Source organism: Oncorhynchus mykiss, chromosome 2, assembly GCF_013265735.2.
Source record: "Oncorhynchus mykiss isolate Arlee chromosome 2, USDA_OmykA_1.1, whole genome shotgun sequence".
Classification (NCBI taxonomy): domain Eukaryota; kingdom Metazoa; phylum Chordata; class Actinopteri; order Salmoniformes; family Salmonidae; genus Oncorhynchus; species Oncorhynchus mykiss.
Genome location: NC_048566.1, coordinates 69293947 through 69315567, shown reverse-complemented (window position 1 = coordinate 69315567; position 21621 = coordinate 69293947). Strand labels below are relative to the sequence as shown.

Genomic DNA, 21621 nt, shown 5'->3' with positions numbered 1-21621 from the left:
TTACGATGCATCAAGCTTCATGCATATATGTAAATGGAAACTACCAAAGGCAACTGGGCGAGGCCATACATTACCTGATTGTGTGACTGCAGTGAGGCATGGGTGGATCCCTTTAAACTTGCCCATTGTAACCATGCAAGGGTTTATTTTATGGTTCATCTTGAGGGTGAGTGCCTTCGGGAAGTATTCAGGCCCCTTGACTTTTTCCAAATTTTGTTATGTTACAGCCTTATTCTAGAATAGATTTTTTTTAATCCTCAGCCATCTACACACAATAGCCGATAACGCAAATGTATTAAAAAAAACAACTGAAATACCTAATTTAGATAAGTATTCAGACCCTTTGCAATGAGAATCGAAATTGAGCTCAGGTGCATCCTGTTTCCATTGATATTCCTGAGATGTTTCCACAACTTGATTGGAGTCCACCTGTTGTAAATTCAATTTATATGACATGATTTGGAAAGGCACACACCTGTCTATATAAGGTCTCACAGTTGACAGTGCATGTCAGAACAAAAAACCAAGCCATGAGGGTGAAGGAATTGTCAGTAGAGCCCCGAGACAGGATTGTGTCGAGGCACAGATCTGGAGAAGGGTACCAAAAATCATTCTTAAATGGAAGAAGTTTGGAACCACCAAGACTGTTCTTAGAGCTGACCGCCCGGCCAAACTGAGCAATCGTGGGAGAAGTGCCTTGGTCAGGGAGGTGACCAAGAACCTGATGGTCACTCTGACAGAGCTCCAGAGTTCCTCTGTGGAGATGGCAGAAACTTCCAGAAAGACAACCCTCTCTGCAGCACTCCACCAATCAGACCTTTGTGCTAGAGTGCCTAGATGGAAGCCACTCCTCAGTAAAAAAGCACATGACAGCCCACTTGGAGTTTGCCAAAAGGCACCTAAACACCCTCAGACCATGAGAAACAAGATGATCTTGTCTGATGAAACCAAGATTGAACTCTTTGGCCTGAATGCCAAGCATCGCGTCTGGAGGGAACCTGGCACCATCCCTATGGTGAAGCATGGTGGTGGTAGCATCACGCCGTGGGGATGTTTTCAGCGGCAGGAACTGGGAGACCAGTCAGGATTGAGGCAAAGATGAACAGAGCAAAGTACAGAGAGATCCTTGATGAAAACCTGCTCCAGAGTGCTCAGGACCTCAGACTGGGGTGAAGGTTCACCTTCCAACAGGACAACGACCCTAAGCACACAGCCAAGACAACTTCAGGACAAGTCTCTGAATGTCCTTGAGTGGCCCTGCCAGAACCCGGACTTAAACCCGATCGGACATCTCTGGAGAGACCTAAAAATAGCTGTGCAGCAACACTCCCCATCCAACCTGACAGACCTTGAGAGGATCTGCAGAGAAGAATGGGAGAAACTCCCCAAATACAGGTGTGCCAAGCTTGTAGCGTCATACCCAAGAAGACTCAAGGCTGCAATCGCTGCCAAAGGTGCTTCAACAATGTACTGAGTAAAGGGTTTGAATATTAATGTAAATGTGATATTTCTGTTTTTAAATTTGTATAAATTAGCTAAACTTTCAAAAACCTGTTTTTGCTTTGTCATTATGTAGATTGAGGATGAAAAAACAATTGAATCTATTTTAGAATAAGACTGTAACCTAATAAAATGTGGAAAAAGTCAAGGGGTCTGAATTATTTGCGAAGGCACTGTAGACACCAAAATGGTGACACAATACTAAAACGAAAATAACCAATCACAGTACATATTGTGAGTTTGTTCTACTGGATGCTTGTTCTGAGATGAGTATGAAATCTAATCATCACTGCTGGAGATGCATGTATAACAGTATAACTTTAGACCGTCCCCTCGCCCATACCCGGTGACGTCACCGATTGAAACGCTATTTAGCGCGCACCACCGCTAACTAGCTAGCCGTTTCACATCCGTTACACATGCATGTTGCATCCACTTGCAAACTACCCTCATAATTGTTTTTACACTGCTGCTACTCACTGTTGACTATCTATGCATAGTCACTTTACCCCTACCTACATGTACAAATTACATCGACTAACCTGTACCCTTGCACATTGACTAGGTACTAGTACCCCCTACATAGCCTCTTTATTGTTATTGTGCTACTTTTTATTTTTTACTTTAGTTTATTTCGTAAATATTTTCTTAACTATATTTCTTGACCTGAATTGTACATAGCCTCTTTATTGTTATTGTGTTACTTTTTATTTTAGTTTATTTTTGTAAATATTTTCTTAACTATATTTCTTGAACTGAATTGTTGGTTAAGGGCTTGTAAGTCAACATTTCACGGTAAGGTCTACTACATCTGTTGTACTCGGCACATGTGACAAATAACATTTGATTTTGAAACGGCTTACTCCAGGCGCCCGCTGGGTGTCCCGGCGTTCCATGTTCATTGCATTGGCTCCTCCTAGTCTTCCAAAAGAGCCAAAAAAGATAAACAGATACCTAGATAGATGGCATAGCTATGACTAATTAAAATATTGTTAATAATAGAGTGCAACATTTCAGTAATTATCTTTCCCAAATGAACACATCCACAAGACAGTCAGCGATTGTCACTCATCACAGATAACAACGTTCACTACTTACTATAGCTAGGTATATTTATTCCCCCATTTCCATATGCAACAATACATTAGATATGCCGACAGAACATACAAAGCATTTCATATAGTTAGCCCATTTGATAAAGCGAGACGATATTTTACCGAAGTCCTCGATCTTCAACTGTCAATGTTTCTAGGTTAGCTAGCTAGCTATAACCATGCAAAGGCAGTTATTAAAATATATATATATTGCAAATGACTTCACTTGTCACTCAAAGCTGCTCAAGTTACTTTGTCGCGAACACATTATTCCACAGTACCAAATAAGTGCTTTGAAGTCATCATCGTTCATGGAGTTTAGAATATATTTCTGTATTGATCATGATTCTTATTAGGGTAAATTTGTTTTATATATATGATGAAATATGAAAGTATTTATGAAAGGCATGTAGAATAGTTCTGAATGCATCATTGTTTTTGTTTTCTTAACTGTTCATTTGTAATTAATTGTAGGTCTGGCTGCTGGCGGTGACTATTCTTATTACGTAGCACAATGTTTGTGGTATGACACAGCTCATTTACTCAGGCAAGATATTCTAGAAAAATACTAACACTCAGTCGACATGCGCAAAGTGATTCATTCACATTCGACTGTTGCTCATAAGCACAGCTCGTGTGCAGATAAAGGAAGCACGGGACTGGAAGCTCTCAACACAGCACCAATGACAACACCACTCCCGAAAAAGTGACAACTGAACCGTTTAATAATTTGCGTACCGTGTGCACTGTGCACGGTAACGATGACTGTCCAACCGAAAAACAGTCAACAATGTAGTGATTTGTAAATCGTCGTTTTAATATATATTTCCATAAACACTAGGCCTATTCAAATTCTTCCCAACAAGTAATATAATTCTATTAATTTTTCGCATTCTAATCTATAGGCCTATGTCCAGATTAGATTATAGTATATAACAATTTAAATCATCATGAATTTGAACATTACAATTAGATCGTGCCTGTAAAATAACAATATAATGGCTTGATTGATTACAACACTCCAGACCCTGGGGGTTATTGAAGGCATTCCTAAAAACAAAAAAGATCCCAATAAATGTTTGTATAGTTAAATAAATATAGGTGTAGCCTTAATTAATCGATGATCAACGTGGTAATCAGGTTTATGTAACAGACTATGGAATTTGGAAACAATAGGAAACTCTTCCTTGATTATTTTCGCGCAGTATAATGAAATAACCCGGGTGCAAACCCTGATCGTCTGAACGCGAGACTGTTTTGCACACGGCACCCGTCTGTCCCTGACGCTATAAAAACGGTGCTTCGCCAAAGTGAAATTTAAAGCTTACAACTCAACAGTGAAATTAAGCTGAAATACTTCATTTGACTAAAGAAGCGCGATCAAAAACTGAAAAATGGATCCTTGTGAATGCTCTAAAAGTAAGTTTTCATGTATATTGATTAATATAATCAGAATGTAGGCCTATTTATTCGAAAACCAACTACCTGTCATTTTGATTATCTATCAACGCAACTGTCTATTTGTAGCTGGCTCTTGCAACTGCGGTGGATCCTGCAAGTGCTCAAACTGCGCATGCACCAGTTGTAAGAAAAGTAAGTTTTTAAATTTATTTTTTGGGGTTTTGCATTCTAAATACCACTTCAGATTGCCCATGTAGGTATATTTAACCAATCTCTTCTCAATGGTGACTGGTGGCACGTTAAATGGAGGACGGGCTGGGCACCCTATGTGATAATCAAGTGGGAAGGTAATTTAACACATACAGCTGGAGAGAAATCCACTTAAACCCCCCCAACTGGTAATTACTAGTGGGGGAAACTCGTCTTATGTCCTGAGCGCCGATTTCTCTCTCATGCTGGCTTCACCTAAGGAAATGATTTGATAACTGCAATTTCGGCAGAAATTCAACTGCACAACTTTTATGAAAAACAATATCATTTAACACATGTTTACCAGCAATATGGTTGACACTGTTGGCCATTAGAAACTGTTTCTCTCAATGAGTTCAAAGCATGGTTCAAAGATGATATTGACCAACTGGTCAATACCATCTTCCCACTTAGTTATGAACACCTGGTAGCCTAATTAGGCTCTTCAAGAGGACTCGGAAGGCTTTAATTAAGTTGACCAAAACTGGGGAGACAAGTTGACAAGTCATCCAAGAGCCTTATTAATAGGTTGTGTAATAGTCTTGTCATTGGTCATCACTAATCAATTGTTTTTGTCCCATCAGGTTGCTGCCCCTGCTGTCCTTCCGACTGCAGTAAATGTGCTTCAGGCTGTGTGTGCAAGGGCAAGACCTGCGATACCAGCTGTTGTCAGTGAGGCCTGGTGCATTACCGTGACAATGCAGTCATTCCCTACGAAATTGGTTGTACCATCTTGAGCCTAGACTTAGTACTTTGTCTGTTAAATGTAAGAAAATAAATTCCATTAAACTTCAAGTTTGACTTTCATTTGGGTTACTGGGGGTGGGTAACAACAATGTTTAGTCACCTTCTGGTGTCTACATGTTTGATTCCCTCCCAAATTAAAAGTGGGCGATTCGCTTAGTTAACCATCAGTTCCCATTTAATTTTTGTACTGGCAATTTGTCTAAATACGAAATTGAATTCTTAACAGATCCCCATTAGCTGTTCTTGGGGTCCGAACACTAAGGCTCTAAAATCAGAGAACCGTATATGGCGTAACACGTACAAAATGTTTAACACTAAACAGTGTGTGCTAGCATGTCTTCACATTACCTGCTGTGCCGTAAGGTGAATTATTACTTTGCAATCTGACCTCCCATAGTCTTTGGGATTGAGGACCTTTTAGCATGTCTTGTGGTGTGCATGGGTGTCCGAGCTGTGTGCTGGTAGTTTTATACAGAGCTCGGAGCATTCAGCTTGTCAACCTCTCACTTTGACCCATGAACGATTGACATGCCGCCCTGTTCTGAGCAAATTGTAATTTTCTTAAGTCTTTGTGGCACCTGACCACACGACTGAACAGTAGTCCAGCTGTGACAACTAGGGCCAGTAGGACCTGCCTTGTTAGTGATCAGGTAGAGCAGTGCTTTATGGACAGACTTCTCGCTATCTTAGCTACTGTCTCACTGTTTTGACCATGACAAGTTACAATCCAGAGTTACTCCAAGCAGTTTGTGGTTAATATTTAGCTAGTTAGGTTTGGGAAGGGGTTAGCTAACATGCTATCAAGTTAAAATGCTAGTTGTCTGTGATTCTGGTTACCCTCTTAGGTTAAGTTACATATCATACCAATTTGTGTCTGAGACCAGGATGGACAGCCACCTCAGACAACCCTTTTCTTTAATGTTAAATGGCCTGAGTAAACGTATCCACAATATGCTATACTGTGTCTCCCTAACAATGAAGGCTAGAATAGGCTTGTAAGTATTTGGATGGGAGACACATGGGAACCAATTGCTGTTGGGGACCAAAGTATGGCCCTCAAGTAGGCTGTTGCAGAGTAATTGTGGGGACAATGTGAAGGTCACACAGTCCTGACTCAGTGGTTCCTGCAAATCTAAGATCTTATTACCTGTCCTTGACCAAGTGTCTGCTACCTGCTGGTATCTAATCTTCAATGCAAATCTAAATACTACACACAGGTCTGAAGTTTAAGTGCCTAATTGTCCTTTTTCCACTACTTTTTTGTTTATGTATAGATGGGTTGGCCAACATCACAAATGATGCGCACGCATTGTAAGGGAGTGACACGTGAATAAACTGTTCTAACACAGTTCAACCTGCATGTCAACACTGCTTTGAGATGAGTGATTTAATAGTAGATTAGGTTGAGGAGTGTTTACTTTTTGGAGATTTAGTTACCAATTAGGCATTGCAGGCCTGTCACACTTTATAAAAAAAGGCATATTGTATTCATTTATTTAACCTTTATTGAACTAGGCAAGTCGGTTATGCCAGCACATGAAGGGATTGAAAAATGACAATTGCAATACATGATAATTTTGTCTCCATCCCTAATGAGGATGAGGCAGACTCAACCAAAAGGGGGTTTGGGTTGGAGGCTGAGATCCCACTCCTTCATGATGACGATATAGGCACAAGGTTGCGAGACTTCTCGATCTACCACCTCCATTACACTCCGGCGCAGCAGGTGGCGGCAGAGAGCTGCCCACAAGTAAAAAGCGCAATGTCGTTTTGGAAAACGAGACATCATCCAATCATCGTAGACCTCAGAAGTGCCGGGGTAAAATGTATGTACGACGGGGGGAAAAAATGAGATAAGCGCAAAATAACTGTTATAACTATTAGTTGTGGAACAAGGGAAAGGATCATTTGCTATCTAGGCATCTTGTAAGTTGCCCAGCTAATACGCGTTATAACTAGCAAGGAATGATACTAGTTATTGTAGTTATCCTGCTAGCTGATACTAGCACCATTCATCAGTACGCGGTCTGTCCTTGCCAAGCATGACACTAGCCAGTTTGCTAACGTGCTTTCCTTTGTACCTGTCTAACGTTAGCTAAATTAATGACTTATTTTAAAATGTTGATGGCATAAAATGTGTAATTCGTATTTAAGTTTTTGTAGACAGTCATATCAAAATCTATTCGGAGGCTCACCACGATAGCAAGCTAGCCTAATAGCTAATCGTGCTAAGGGGGCATGCGCGCGTTGGGTTCGATTTTCTGACGACTGGGGAAAAGGGTAAGATTAGTTTGTACATGGTGTGGCCCGTGACATATTAATAAACACTGATTTATATAGAACCAGTCCAGTGATCAGTCCTGGTCTGGAGAACATAATTACATACACTAACATTACATACAGCCTTTATTTTTATTTAAAAAAAAGTTTTAATCAAGAATGTTTTGTGGTATCTGGAATGATTGATATCTGGAATCAGTCATTAGGCCTAAACAGCAGACAGTCAATGATTTGTTTAAATGACATGTTTCCAGCAAGGATTAGGATAGCTAGCAGTCAGATTGTTACAGGCTAACTCAGCCTTACTTACAGGTTAGGTACTTGTTGGTGTATTATAGAGAATTTTCGACCAACCTTAACTTGGCAATAGCCTACTTCCTCAATTCCCAACTTCGAAGAAGACAACAAATGTTTTAGAAAACGCTCTGTCAATAAAGTTAAAAAACAAAACATTGCTCCATGAAGTCATCCAACAATGTGTAGGCAGCCATATTGTCTATTTAAAATCTTTTCTCATTGTTCTCTGTGCTATGCCAAACTGTACCGATCTAATAACTCCTATCAGCCAGCTGGAACAGAGTAATGGTTTGACTAGGTAGTATTTTTAATAGTTAGGTTAGAGTCATGAAGACTGCATGCCATTTAACCCAGTATAGTTATATTTGTTTTAATCCAGCCATCCTGTCTCTTGACTCCCAGTGGTTGCCATGGAAGCGGAGGGCTTTGGAGAACTCCTGCAGCAGGCAGAGCAGCTTGCAGCAGAGACTGAGGCCGTGTCTGAGCTTCCTCATGTTGAGAGGAACCTTCAGGAGATCCAGCAGGCTGGAGAGAGGCTACGCTCCCGCACCTTAACTCGAACATCACAAGACGCTGCTGATGTGAAAGCGTAAGTTCTCTCTTGGGTATCAGTCACTGATATTTTCTTATTGAGCACTGTTACATGCACACAATAATGATTGTGCATAGTCAGGTTAATATAATAGTTTGTTTAAAAGTTTACATGCTTTGCAAGAAGCACAATTTCTCTAATCCTGTTTATATGGACACATCTGAAATCAGGCTACTAATGGGACTTGTTATTTTGTGAAGACTATTTGATTCTGAGTTTGGACATATAAAATTTGTATGTTTACTATTTCTAAGATGCATACTTTCAGTTTTTCCGAACTCACTTCACTTGTGCATAAGAGGAAGCCTGCGCTGCCTGGTGCTGGCACATGTGCAGATCAAATACACCACTGGAACGCCGATTAAACTGTTATCATGTCCTAATAATTCTGAAAGATTGTGCAGAAAATCAGATGTTCTAAATCGGCTTATGCTTACTTTGATTATTACCGTACGACTGTTTAAGATAAGCAGAGTAAGGCGTTTACATGACTGATGCCATAATCAGTTTAATATCCAATTATGTGCATGTAAACATACTCATTGTAGAGATGATATTCATAGTCTGTGATATTATTTCAAATCAGATTTGAAGTGGGGTCCTTTTCTAATAAACGTCTCTTTTTTATTATTTTATGATTTCCCCTGTCATGAAGGAGCCTGAGGGTAGTAAGATTTTGATGTTACCTGCACAAAGCTCATCATTATGACTGGCTATTATTCAGATGACAATACATATGACTGCTTATAGGCTGCTTGCAATTACGTGATCTTGTCACTATTGTGTGAGATAGTGGGCAGATGTTTCATCTTACATTGTCATCTGTATTTGTACTCTGGGACATCAAGTTTATGGGAGCTATCTTATGTTAGAGATGTGTAGCTCTGTGTTATGTTCTGCATTGCATTCAACTTACTTCATGCCCTCTAGAGCAGGGGTCCTCAAGTGCTATTTGAGGAGGTCCAGTCACACAAATGTCCTAGGTGGCGAAGGTTCAGATAGAAATTGATTTCTCGGCATAGTAACGAACCCCACCCTCGCAACCAATGCGACCCCAAACTGTTCACACCCCTCTTTTTGCCGGAGAGAAAATGCAGCAGTTTTAAGATACTTTCCTGCAATTCTACAAATCTTTCCATGTCTTATGTGTGTTTATATGGTCGAAGCCCAACCGGACCTCGGTTCGCCTGAGTATGGGAGGCTCTAGAGGATAGTCTACTAAACAAATGGAATTTGCTGTTTCCTCTGTTCCCTGTAGGTCCATCCTCCTTGGGTCCAGAGGCCTGGACATCTTCCACATCTCCCAGCGTCTGGAGAGCCTGAGTGCTGCCACCACCTTTGAACCTCTAGAGCCAGTGAAGGACACTGACATCCAGGTATTCACACTCTCTTTACGATTGTGGGGCTGTTTGAGCTTTGGGCTACTTTTTCATCCACATCTGTCCTGTTGTATGTCAGGACCTTCACTTTTGTGTTTTTCAGAGTCAAGGGCAGCCAGGCAGGTGATGGTAATTAATGGTTTTTAGATTATGCTTTTAGTCAAACTGGCGGATTCATATCTGGTTCTGTTAATGTCACAGCTGAGGTTTACTGTGTAATGATTTTTATGCTAATAAGCAAAAGGCTGATGGATTCTGTTGGAGGATCATTGCAGTCTCTTGCTGGTGGGAGGATTAGAAATGTTTTCTGTCTAGGGAAAGATGTCTGACAAGTGTATAGTGTCCAAATCTCTACTCATCGTTCTGTAGCCTATATCAAACCCACTGCCTGCAATGCTGAGTTTGTTGTTTAAATGCATTCACAAAAGTTAACTCAACATCCTTTAATTTTAATTATCTTCGGCCTATTTGATTCAAATTGGGGGCGATGTAGGGTTGTAAACTTTCCAGAAATCCTGGTTGGAGGATTCCTGATTTTCCCTTCTGATTCTTAATCCTCCAACAGAGGAATTTTGCTAGCATCAGAATTGGATTAATTGCTCTGCCTCAACTGATAAAAAATTCATTAAATAGAGCATTAATAAGATTCATAACTACCACATGTTAATATATTTAGAGTTGAAATAGGTCAAATGTGAATAGGGCTAATTTCTCAGAAATTTTTTTGTAGGAATGATGGTATTCCAAATTGCGGATAAAGATAGTTATTGCTTACCACCGTCTGTCACACGAATTTGGGCTCTAAGCCCTCAGACTCATGTCTAGTGATTTGGAAAAAAACACACAAAAAAAATGGACAAATATTTGTGGCCATTGTCAAAGTAATCAGAGGTCAGAAACAACCATACTTTCACTGGTTTCATATTATGGAATTACCCATTGATGTGATCTGTTCAGAACCAAAATAGATACATGGCATATTAGTGGGTTTCAAACCCTGTCCAGTGTTCTCTTGATCTGTGACTGTTATAGAGACCATGGGACCACACAGCCGTCAAACTGCTCAGGAAGGAGACGCGTTCTGTCTCCTAGAGATGAACATAGTTTGGTGCGAAAAGTGCAAATCAATCCCAGAACAACAGCAAAGGACCTTGTGAGGATGCTGAAGGAAACGGGTACAAAAGTATCTACAGTGGGGCAATAATTAGCAAATAAATTCATTAAAAATCCTACAATGTGATTTTCTGGAATTTTTTATCTCGTTTTGTCTGTCATAGTTGAAGTGTACCTATGATGAAAATTACAGGCCTCTCTCATATTTTTAAGTGGGAGAACTGGCACAATTGACTAAATACTTTTTTGCCCCACTGTATATCCACAGTAAAACGAGTCCTATGTCGACATAACCTTAAAGGACGCTCAGCAAGAAAGAAGCCACTGCTCCAAAACCGGCATAAAAAAGCCAGACTACAGTTTGCAACTGCACATGGGGACAAAGATCCTCTGGTCTGATGAAATAAAAATAGAACTCTTTGGCCATCATGACCACGGTTATGTTTGGAGGAAAAAGGGGGAGGCTTGCAAGCCGAAGAACACCATTCCAACCATGAAGCACGGGGTTGGCAGCATCATGTTGTGGGAGTGCTTTGCTGCAGGAGGGAATGGTGCACTTCACAAAATAGATGTCTTCATGAGGGAGGAAAATTATGTGGATATATTGAAGCAACATCTCAAGACATCAGTCAGAAAGTTAAAGCTTGTTCACAAATGGGTCTTCCAAATGGACAATGACCCTAAGCGTATTTCCAAAGTTGTGGCAAAATGGCTCAAGGACAACAAAGTCAAGGTATTGTAGTGGCCATCACAAAGCCCTGACCTCAATCCTATAGAAATTTGTGGGCAGAACTGAAAAATTTTGTGCGAGCAAGGAGTCCTACAATCCTGACTCATTTACACCAGCTCTGTCAGGAGGAATGGGCCAAAATTCACCCAACTTATTGTGGGAAGCTTGTGGAAGGCTACCTGAAATGTTTGACACAAGTTAAACAATTTAAAGGGATTGCTACCAAATACTAATTGAGTGTATGTAAATTCCTGGCCCACTGGGAATGGGATGAAAGAAATAAAAGCTGAAATAAATCATTCTCTAATATTACTGACATTTCACATTCTTAAAATAAAGTGGTGATCCTAACTGACCTAAGACAGGGAATTTTTAAATGTCAGGAATTGTGAAAAACTGAGTTTAAATGTATTTGGCTAAGGTGTATGTAAACTTCAGACTTAAACTGTACATATAAGATAAAAAAAGAAGTATGTAAACATTATTCAAGTGACTGGTAGGGTTGCAAAGGATCAGAAACTTTCTGGTACATTTCTGGAATTCTTAAGCACTGGAATTTGGTGAATTTTGCTTAAATTCATCAAAAGGGTTAGCTTATAAAAGTGAACCTTTTTTTTGTGGGAAACACATAAGGCAATTCTAGGTCTTGTGGCATATTTTGGTTAAACTATTCTCAATTCAATGGAATTGCAACCCTCTGCATGCACAGTGCTCACTTACATCACATGTACAGCTGATTCTCAAGATCTTGTACACTAATGAGATGCTATTGGGTGAATATATTTTATATGACATACATGATTTGTTGTTAACTAGTAAAAAGTAGCCTACAGCAAACAATTTAACAATTTCTGACCAATACAAGATGGGAACAATTGGTGGCAAAACGGGCAAATTATAGGCTTTTTGCGCCTGACGATGAGCCATCCTCAAAGAGGTTGGACAGTGACAGTGACGATGAGGCCTCAGTCTGATGTTCAAGGGGTGGACATTGAGGAGGTCCAGGGAGAAGACATGGAAGCCTGAGAGGAAGACAACCTTCTAACAGGCCGTCATTGAAAATAAGAATTTGTTCTTAACTGACTTGCCTAGTTAAATAAAGGTCAAATTAAATAAATACAAATATTCCCTTTTGTTGTTCAGTGAAATTGTCCCGTGTGAAGAGTCAACATTTAATTAAAGTTCAATTCGTAACTAATTTGTATTTATTTTCAATTGGAAGGATTTAATCATTTGCAATTGTCTACTTAAGATAAGGTAAAAGGTTTATGTTTCTGTCTCCAGATGATATGGGAAATATATCCAATGCAAAAACATCTACGTTTTAAGTAGTATTAATATTAATTTGCATATACTCCCGTTAATTCCCATATATTCCTGTTAATTCCCACGGAAAGTTTCCACCTCTGAATATTCCCTAAAATCTGCAAACCTATTGACTAGTGTTCCATTGTTAAAGTGGCCAGTGATTCCAAGGGCAGCAGCCTCTAAGGTGCAGGGTTGGTTAACCTGGTGGAAGCCGGCTAGCGATGGCTATTTAATGGTCTGATGGCCTTGAGATAGAAGCTGTTTTTCAGTCTCTTGGTTCCAGCTTTGATGCACCTGTACTGACCTCGCCTTCTGGATGAGGTCAGGAACTTCTCCACTGTGGTCCCATCAATGTGGATAGGGGCGTGCTCCCTCTGCTGTTTCCTGAAGTCTGCGATCAGCTCCTTTTTTCTGTTGACGTTGCGTGAGAGGTTATTTTCCTGGTACTGCTGTCCCGGGGTCCTCACCTCCTCCCTGTAGGCTGTCTCGTTGTTGTAGGTAATCAGGCCTACTACCGTTATGGCGTCTGAAAACTTGATGATTGAGTTGGAAGTGTGCGTGGCCACGTAGTCATGGGTGAACGGAGTACAGTACAGGAGTGGGTTGAGCACGCACCCCTATGTTGAGGATCAGCGAAGTAGAGGTGTTGTTTCCTACCTTCACCGCCTGGTGGTGGCCCGTCAGGAAGTTCAGGACCCAGTTGCACAGGGTGGGGTTCAGACCCAGGGCCCCAAGCTTAATGATGAGCAATGGATGACAACATAATGTTTGTTTCCAACATTAGGGCTGTTTTCCTAAAGAAGTTAAATCAATTTTGTATTCTGTTTCCTTGCCGCGATACTAACGGGTATCACGATACTGGTATCGTTCCGGCCATGGAGGGGCTGCCATCCTTTGGCCACTCCCAGACCGTCAAACTATAACATACAATGTTCTCTCTTGCTCTTAACTGGGTAAAAAGACATTGACACTACAATATTTATTTTAGCAGTGTTGATAATATTACAAAATCAAATGTATTGATTAGCCTGTTCTAGATGAGGTTGCATCCACACCATAAGAAAATTATGATTCCAATTAGGCCTTTAACATGGGCTGAGTGGGTCTCTGAGCGGGGATGGGAAGGCCACAGATAGTCGAGGAATGAGTGGGGTGTTGTATTGATCTCCTCATTTTCTGATGACCCCAGTGCTCCCTCTCCATAATCTTCAACCTGACGTGTGGTGGGCTGGCCGAGTGGAGCCTTGGTTTTACTGGAAGTGCACTTAGCCTCTTGGCAGGATTTAACCAGGCCCTTTTAGCTGGACTCAGTTGAGTGCTTGGGCCAGACACAGTGGGAAGTGGTTGGCCTTCTACTGTACTGTACTCCCTATCCACTATGCATAGTTGTATTTCTGTCTATTTTTCACATGATAGTTTTCATAGGTTTCCAAAACGTATGTCCCATTAATTGCCTATGTGGCCTTGCTGTATAAAGCCACAATTACTCTCACATTACTGGTGGCTCATGTGTTAACCTCAAGGGCAGGGAGCCTTTGTAAAGTTTAGTCAAGGTACAGAAAAGCTATTAGATTGATTGTTCTCAAACTGGGGGACAATGAAATTCACTTTTCTCAAATAGCCTATGTTACAATACAAACTGTGTGTTCCTTGATTGCTAAGTAATATATCTGTCATACCTAGCCTATGTATTGCCAACCTTTGAGCTATTCATTGATCACGGCAATTAGGCCGGGAAATTATACTTGTATGTAGTATATGAGGTGGTACTGATTTTGACATTCTCCCCATTGTCTGCACTGCATCCATGGCTTGGTCTTTTCAGTAGCCTAGGCACTGGTGATAATATTGTGTGGTGTTTTTTACATTGAGCGTGATTGCACTCTGTAGTACTTACTGTATGTTCATGTGCTGAAGGGTTAGCTTGGCTAACACAAAGGAAAAGCTGGATGCTGATGAGGCGTAGCCACTATCTCTATGTGGGTGGCTCAGAGAGGGGAATTAAGGTGTGAATGATGTCTGTAGTATACATGGTTGCGAATGCATATGATTTATGTAGCCTACTCTGCATTTTTGGCCATTTGTTATATTTGTATGTGTTGATGTGGGTCACATCAGTGAGGATGGAGACAAAGGAAAACAATTTGAGGGTGAGAAAGGGGTGATAGAAATAACCATGGGAAGGATGGAGAGAAAGAGGGAGCAGTAAGAGAAATGATGGACAGGATAAAACCCAAAGGAAAATAGAATAGGGGTGAGAGAGAGGAAAAAGAGTGGAATGATAAAATGGCAGAGAAGTATTTCTCTCCTGCTCTGTTTCTCTATTCCATCTTTTTCTGCTCCTCCTGTCTCTCCCTCCCCCTCTTTCTCTGAGAGCAGCTATAGTGATGGCATGCATTCTCTTGACAGAGTCTGATAAGCGCAGCTGCTGCTACAGCAGACTTTGGGAAAATAGCTTCACATGTGCAGCCTGTGTCTTGGTCTGTGCAGCCTGTGTCTTGGTCTGTGCAGCCGTGGACTCGGTGTATACCCCCCTGAGAAGCCACTGCACCCTTCTCATTAACTAAACATGACTCTTAAGAGGATTATTAGCCCACTTTCTGGACAGGATGTCGGAAGCCATCAGCAGAGGGAGAGAAAATCCATTACATTAATTGCATTGCGCTGGGGGAGGAGGGAAAAAGAGTATGATGCATATGTATAAAAGGAAGAAATGAGTGGTACTGAGAGAAGAGGACAGCAGGGATGCTGGAAAGAAGCAGGCGGCGGGGAAGGATCTACTGATGGAGAGGGAAGACCTGTGAGGTTGAGTGATCACTCCTCCTTGATCCCCCCCTGTGTCTGAGGGATGACTTGGTACAGTCCTCCAACAATAAAACAGCCTACAGTAACCCTTCATGTGGTACATATCTGGGTTCACACCAGTGGCCCACATTGCGTGAGGAAGGTGCAGCATCTGCGATGCCAGCCCGTCGGAGGGTCCGAAAACGCCCCAGAATGGCTCCGGCTCAGTTCTTCAGCTGGAGAGACGGGGCAGTGTGTTTAGTGTCAGGCATAGGTCTGTCTACGCCTGGCTACCTGCGCCTCTTCTCTCTCCCTGCCTGGCAGGCAGAGCCACAGCATGAGTAAGTATTGCCTCCACACACAGACCCACTGCGCTCATACATCTGCTCTGTCTGTGTGAAGATCTGTCTGTCACCTTCTCTTTACTTTTCCTTGCTTCCTGTCACTCTGTCTGTGACTATGGAGATGATAACGATGATTATGGTGGTGTTCACTTAAATGAATGCTTATTCTCTACACAGGAAGTGGCACAAGGGTGCGGTTTCACCTCCCGTACTCCACTCATTGTCTCAGAGTAAATGAAGATGAGCTGCAGGTTTTTAGCTACTGACCCGTCACATGTAGTTTTTTTTATTATCTCTGTGGAACTGCTGAGCAGCATTACACTAAGGGAAAATCTTGAAACAGAATTGAACAAATCCAGATGACAGATCATTTATTTTAAGATGTTATAGAATGCTTTTTCTTGTGGTGGTGTAATCATGTGCAGACAGTACAATTACGATCATTTGTGAATTAAAAATGCATAATTTTTGAACCCGTAGATTGCTTTAGACTGCTCGTTTGACCGAGCCGTGCCAAATATTGTATGTGCGCATGTATGTGACACGTATCAGCATCGTGTTATGGAGCATGTGTAACGTGTGTATTTGTTCCTATGCAGTACCTTTTCTTTTCTCGAGTTCTACTTTAGTAAACAATAGTGAATGTTTTCTGTTCTTGCAAAACCTAAGCAGTATACGCAATACAAATTGTGAGGGACAATGCAATTATCTAGAAGGTTCTAGAGATTCAGACACGCTGGCTATATTGGGTTAAATACTGCATATGTATATTTTGCTGGATAAATGCCATGAATATAAGATCCAGGGAGTTTACAGCTTCTTTGTGCGTTACTCATGGAGTTTAGAGATTCTATTGTTGCCTAAATATGAAATGATGGCCTACAGTGTATGATTTCAATTAAGGTTTATTTGGAAATGCATTAATTGCTGAAAATGCGGATAAGTTCCCCCTCCCTTTTGGACCCTTCGCTTCCTGGGAACCATAGACTGAAACGCATTATCCGTTTTATTCTTCACACAATGCCACATCATTAGGAATGAATACATTTATTCAGATTTCTCCTCTTTGTATGTCTTGCTGTGTGTGGAGACATGACCTGAGCTCTCCTGGTATATAAATAGCTCCATTGTCAGCTCCTAGGGTGCAAACTGGGTAGAACCTGTTTCATTTGGAGAGCAGAATCTCCTGAGGGGGGCGCTCCTCTCTGCCACAGACGACAGGAGGATGGGAGGACCCAGCACAATGACTGAGCAAGAAATGTAATTGGCAAGATACAGCAGGAAATCATCCTTTTGATTTATCTATAGTTACTGCTCTTGTGATACTGAAAAGCCCCCCCCTCAGCTCTCTCCGCACTGTGCATTTACTTTTGTCATTTGACGGTCGGCTGCTGAAGAAGTAATAAGTCAATGATAATTTATAGCTGTCAGTCAAGACGCGGACGGCTGCCACTCTGATGTCTGGTGATGTGATGGAGTGGACAGGCAGGGGCGAGGGTTTGAGCCTGTGGCAAGGGGGAGGGCTATGGTGCAGAAGCAGCTGTGAGGGGGAAGGGGGATGCTGCTCCGTCCGTCCTGGAGATGACGGGCGCCAAGACCGAGACGGTTTGCAGGAAAAGGCCCATTATCTGAAAGAATGCATAGGCTGCTATATATTATTATATATCCTATTGACACCTGTAAAAGGACCGAGTTTTACTCTTTTTTGTTGCCTAGTCTGCTGTTTCTGAATGTTCACATTTCTATAGTATCTCCTAATGTTAGACGAGGAAGTGTACATGTGTGCCTGCAGGCCTTAAAGCCCCCATGCCATCTTTTAAAATCCCTATGTCAAATGTATCACTTTTTTTCATGAAAATAGCTCCAAATATAGATTTGATCATTTATTTCCATGAGCTTCCTTTTGCTATTGAAATGCTCAGTCTGATCGTGTTGATACAAATGTAAATATATTTACATACTCAGCCCTGATTGGTGGATAGTATCGTCTAATCGTCTAGAGCCTACCCTGCTTACCCTTTCAAAGTAGGAGCATACATATGCAAATAAAATATTACTGGTCATTGGTCAGACTAATTAGATCAGATTGTGATGTGCTTTGGGCCAAAAACTTTATTCCCCCTCAACAGGCCAAAATTCCAGTTGTTTTTTATTTATTCAAAAAGCTCTAAAGGGGAATGATCATTTCTACAATTTCAGTGTTATTTCAACCTCCTAGTGTGAAAATAAAATAACACATTAAAGAAGTTAAATCACTTTTTGCACTGGATTGCCCCTTTTAATCGCAAACTCAAGTATGACATTACCCTATTCAGCTTTGAAAATGTCACGTCTGCATAAAAGGTAATTCCTCTCCAAAAGGCATGAGACTGTCTCTTATGTAACCGACTCTTATGGAATATGGACAGCAACTATAGGCTAAATTATCTGATTTTTAGGGCAAGTTAGTGTCCTCACATTGTGGAAGGGTGTGGCCGGTGTTTAGCCTAGATTATATTAAGACATTGTCCAGTATCACAGAGGATGGGCTTAGTGAGAGTGACATCCATTGTGAAGACTGTCAGTGTCTTATCAGGGTATCTGTGTCATTGTGGCAGGCTGGTGGCCACTATGCGTCAAAGTCATGGGCTTGGCTTTGGTTACTCACGATCCACAATGGATCTGTGGATGATTTCATCACCACCATTTGGCATACAGTAAGCTAGCTCTTATTCTTGCCCATAGCCAACCCCACCCTGATTTAGATGCATTGACCCCTCCACCACCGCCCTGTTCTACATCTTTGCTGTATGTGTGGGTGTGTGAGTTTCATTCCCCCTGCCACTCTGGCTGCCTGGTGCAAGCCTACAGCTCTACTCTGAGGGCGGTTCTGCCTGTTCTGGGTACAAAATGTTTTCTCTTCGTGCATCGAAGGGAGCGGAGGCTGTTTCTCTGCCCTCCAAAGTGTACATTAATTAGCTTACTCTGTAAGGTATGAGCACAGTCTACAGTGTGCAAATTTGCTCATTAACCTCATTATGCTGTTAACTTGAGAAAACAAGAGGTCAATTTTAGGTGTGTAGGTATTGTAACCGCAATAGTACTGCCATTTTTGGGGGGTACTGAATGGTAAGCTTGCTATATCACAATTTCGACCGCAGACGGACATTGTACATTTTAGTCTTTAAGATGCATCCATCCATCTCTTGTATATGATGTTAGCCAGTTGAATGTAGATGCTGATGAATGTCAGCCCACTGGAGTTTGTTCCCTAAGGAAATTGAAAATGGGATGATATGGGGACAAAGGGCCAGGTGCTGTGAGTCTAATCGGCTGGTGCTTATCAGTCAGGCTGTTGAAATAACTGTAAAATGCCTTGATGGGCTCTGGGTTTTTGCTCTGTTGAACTGTTTGGGATTGGTCGATGGGCTGGAGCTGTATAGAATGAGCATGAAAATGTCTTAACGCTTGAGAAGATATGTAACAAGTAATTTTTGAATGTTTAGATTGTCAGGTCTGGAGGAGGCTTCTACGGGCTACGCCCTGATTGTTAGCTTCTCCCATTTTTAGCACAGCGATCATGATAATGATAGTTCTTTCTTCTCCTTAGGAGCCCTTGCAGCTAGCGTCTTGCAGGAGCCGTGTATGTGTGTGTGGTCAAGTGGAAAGTAGGCTAGATTCGGTCTAACCTCCAGCCATTTCTCTCCTTCCAGGGCTTTCTGAAGAATGAGAGGGACAATGCGCTGCTCTCTGCCATCGAGGAGTCACGTCGCAGGGTAGGTGGCGCACTCTCCTCTGACTAGTTGCCATGACCACACCCTCATTGCACCCCATGTCCACATCTAATAATCCCATTTGTTTTACATTTTCTTTTACATACCCGATGAACAGATGGGACAGATAGGTTTCGGTCATAGATTGTATCTCCTAACTTTTCTCTCTGACAGCTTGGCATACCTAATTTTCAAATACGTACGCTATATTTTCAATCAGTCTCACACTTTTGAATAAAAATAATAAACCCATACCCTCGGTTGCCAATCATGATTTGCTCACCTTGTTCCGATTAAACCCTTAGCCTATTATCTTTCTAAAATGGTTTCCTCTGCATGACTTCAGAGCGGCTTTAATTAGGAACCGTTCCAATTATCATCCTCTGTCCCGGTGGGAATCCAGAGACCTTGTCTATTTCTTGTCTAATCTGTTCTTGGCTAAATCTGGACCAGCCATGAATGCAGACCCATTTAGCTTCACAATCCCATCCCTCCACACACCCAGGCATCACAGGGCGTGACCCAGTTTGAAGAGCCCGCCCAAGTCCCAGATCTCACTTTCACTGTGTGGGGCCCCAGGATACCTGCATGGGTGACTGTGGTGATTGGAGGTGTTTATTGTGCACAGATATCTCTCATGACGAGAGGTTTTGCATTGTTAGCTATTTTTAACAAATCACAAGCTCTCTATCCCATTTATGCAACCTAGCCTGGTTCTCTCAAATTCTTTCAAATTGTTCTGTCCAAGTTACATTTTTCTTTATCTCTCTCTATTTTGTGCTCACGTGTTCTTGTTTTCTGTCAGACGTTCCTCTTGGCAGAGGAGTACCACCGCGAGTCCATGCTGGTTCAGTGGGAGCAGGTGAAGCAAAGAGTACTGCACACCCTGTTGGGAGCAGGGGAAGATGCTCTGGACTTCAGCCAAGACATAGAGGTCAGTCTCCAGATATCATTTCTATACTTAATATATGATTTGCACACATTTAGAAAAATACACACTCGTCAAAAACTGATACTAACCCACATGGATGTTGCGAAATTCAATAACCGCCTCCAATTTGTAAGAATTTCCATAAAAAATGGATACGTTTCCAAAAAAAAGATATGGAAAGTACTGTTTTTAATAATGGATGAAGAAAAGCCACATTCGGTTTTGGTTTTCCAACATGTTATCGGTCTTTACCAAAGCAAGCTTGGTTTTATGCAGACAGCTTTGTTTAGGAAAACCTTCAGGGCTCCATCTACTGTATTTAGCACAGTAGCTACATTGCTTTCCTAAACTGTAGCTCTGGCACATTCTACAGTGTGTGTTGGAGTTGACACTTTGATTTTTGGGGGGATTTTGTCCTTCTCTGTGCTTATTGCATTATTATCCAACAGTTCAATTGTCCATGTCTGACCTGCTGTTCACTCCCTATGTCAGAAACACACCCTCTACTGTGTTCAGTTCTTGCTCATATTGCTCTCCTCTTATAATGCCATGTCTCATACAGCCTTATACTGCATTTTATTTATTTATTTATCCGTTATTTTACCAGGTAAGTTGACTGAGAACACGTTCTCATTTGCAGCAATGACCTGGGGAATAGTTACAGGGGAGAGGAGGGGGATGAATGAGCCAATTGTAAACTGGGGATTATTAGGTGACCGTGATGGTTTGAGGGTCAGATTGGGAATTTAGCCAGGACACCGGGGTTAACACCCCATCTCTTACGATAAGTGCCATGGGATCTTTATTGACCTCAGAGTCAGGACACCCGTTTAACGTCCCATCCGAGAGACGGCACCCTACACAGGGCAGTGTCCCCAATCACTGCCCTGGGGTATTGGTATATTTTTTAGACCAGTGGAAAGAGTGGGCCCTCCAACACCACTTCCAGCAGCATCTGGTCTCCCATCCAAGGACTGACAAGGACCAACCCTGCTTAGCTTCAGAAGCAAGCTAGCAGTGGTACGCAGGGTGGTATGCTGCTGGCAATCATTATACCATGGCATTCTTGAATACTTGTTTCTGATTGGCTTGAAGGGCATTCTAGAGCGTGCATTATTTT

The 21621-nt window shown here is 41.7% G+C and overlaps 1 protein-coding gene across 4 annotated transcripts in view; it reads left to right on the top strand.

Moving 5' to 3' along the window:
• The first annotated feature begins 6663 nt into the window (after positions 1 to 6663).
• The window catches only part of nup93 (nucleoporin 93), a 31927-nt gene continuing 16969 nt past the window's right edge, over positions 6664 to 21621 (top strand). For 2 of the 4 annotated variants that reach the window (XM_021570122.2, XM_021570113.2), the window contains exons 1-5: positions 6664 to 6817; positions 7971 to 8157; positions 9419 to 9536; positions 19511 to 19573; positions 20376 to 20504. In XM_021570122.2, the coding sequence (XP_021425797.2) occupies positions 6754 to 6817; positions 7971 to 8157; positions 9419 to 9536; positions 19511 to 19573; positions 20376 to 20504 (561 nt within the window). In that variant the 5' untranslated portion in view covers positions 6664 to 6753. Of the gene's footprint in view, positions 6918 to 6945; positions 7272 to 7970; positions 8158 to 9418; positions 9537 to 19510; positions 19574 to 20375; positions 20505 to 21621 lie in introns of those variants that run through there. The other 2 variants (XM_021570130.2, XM_021570137.2) reach the window with 2 other exon arrangements.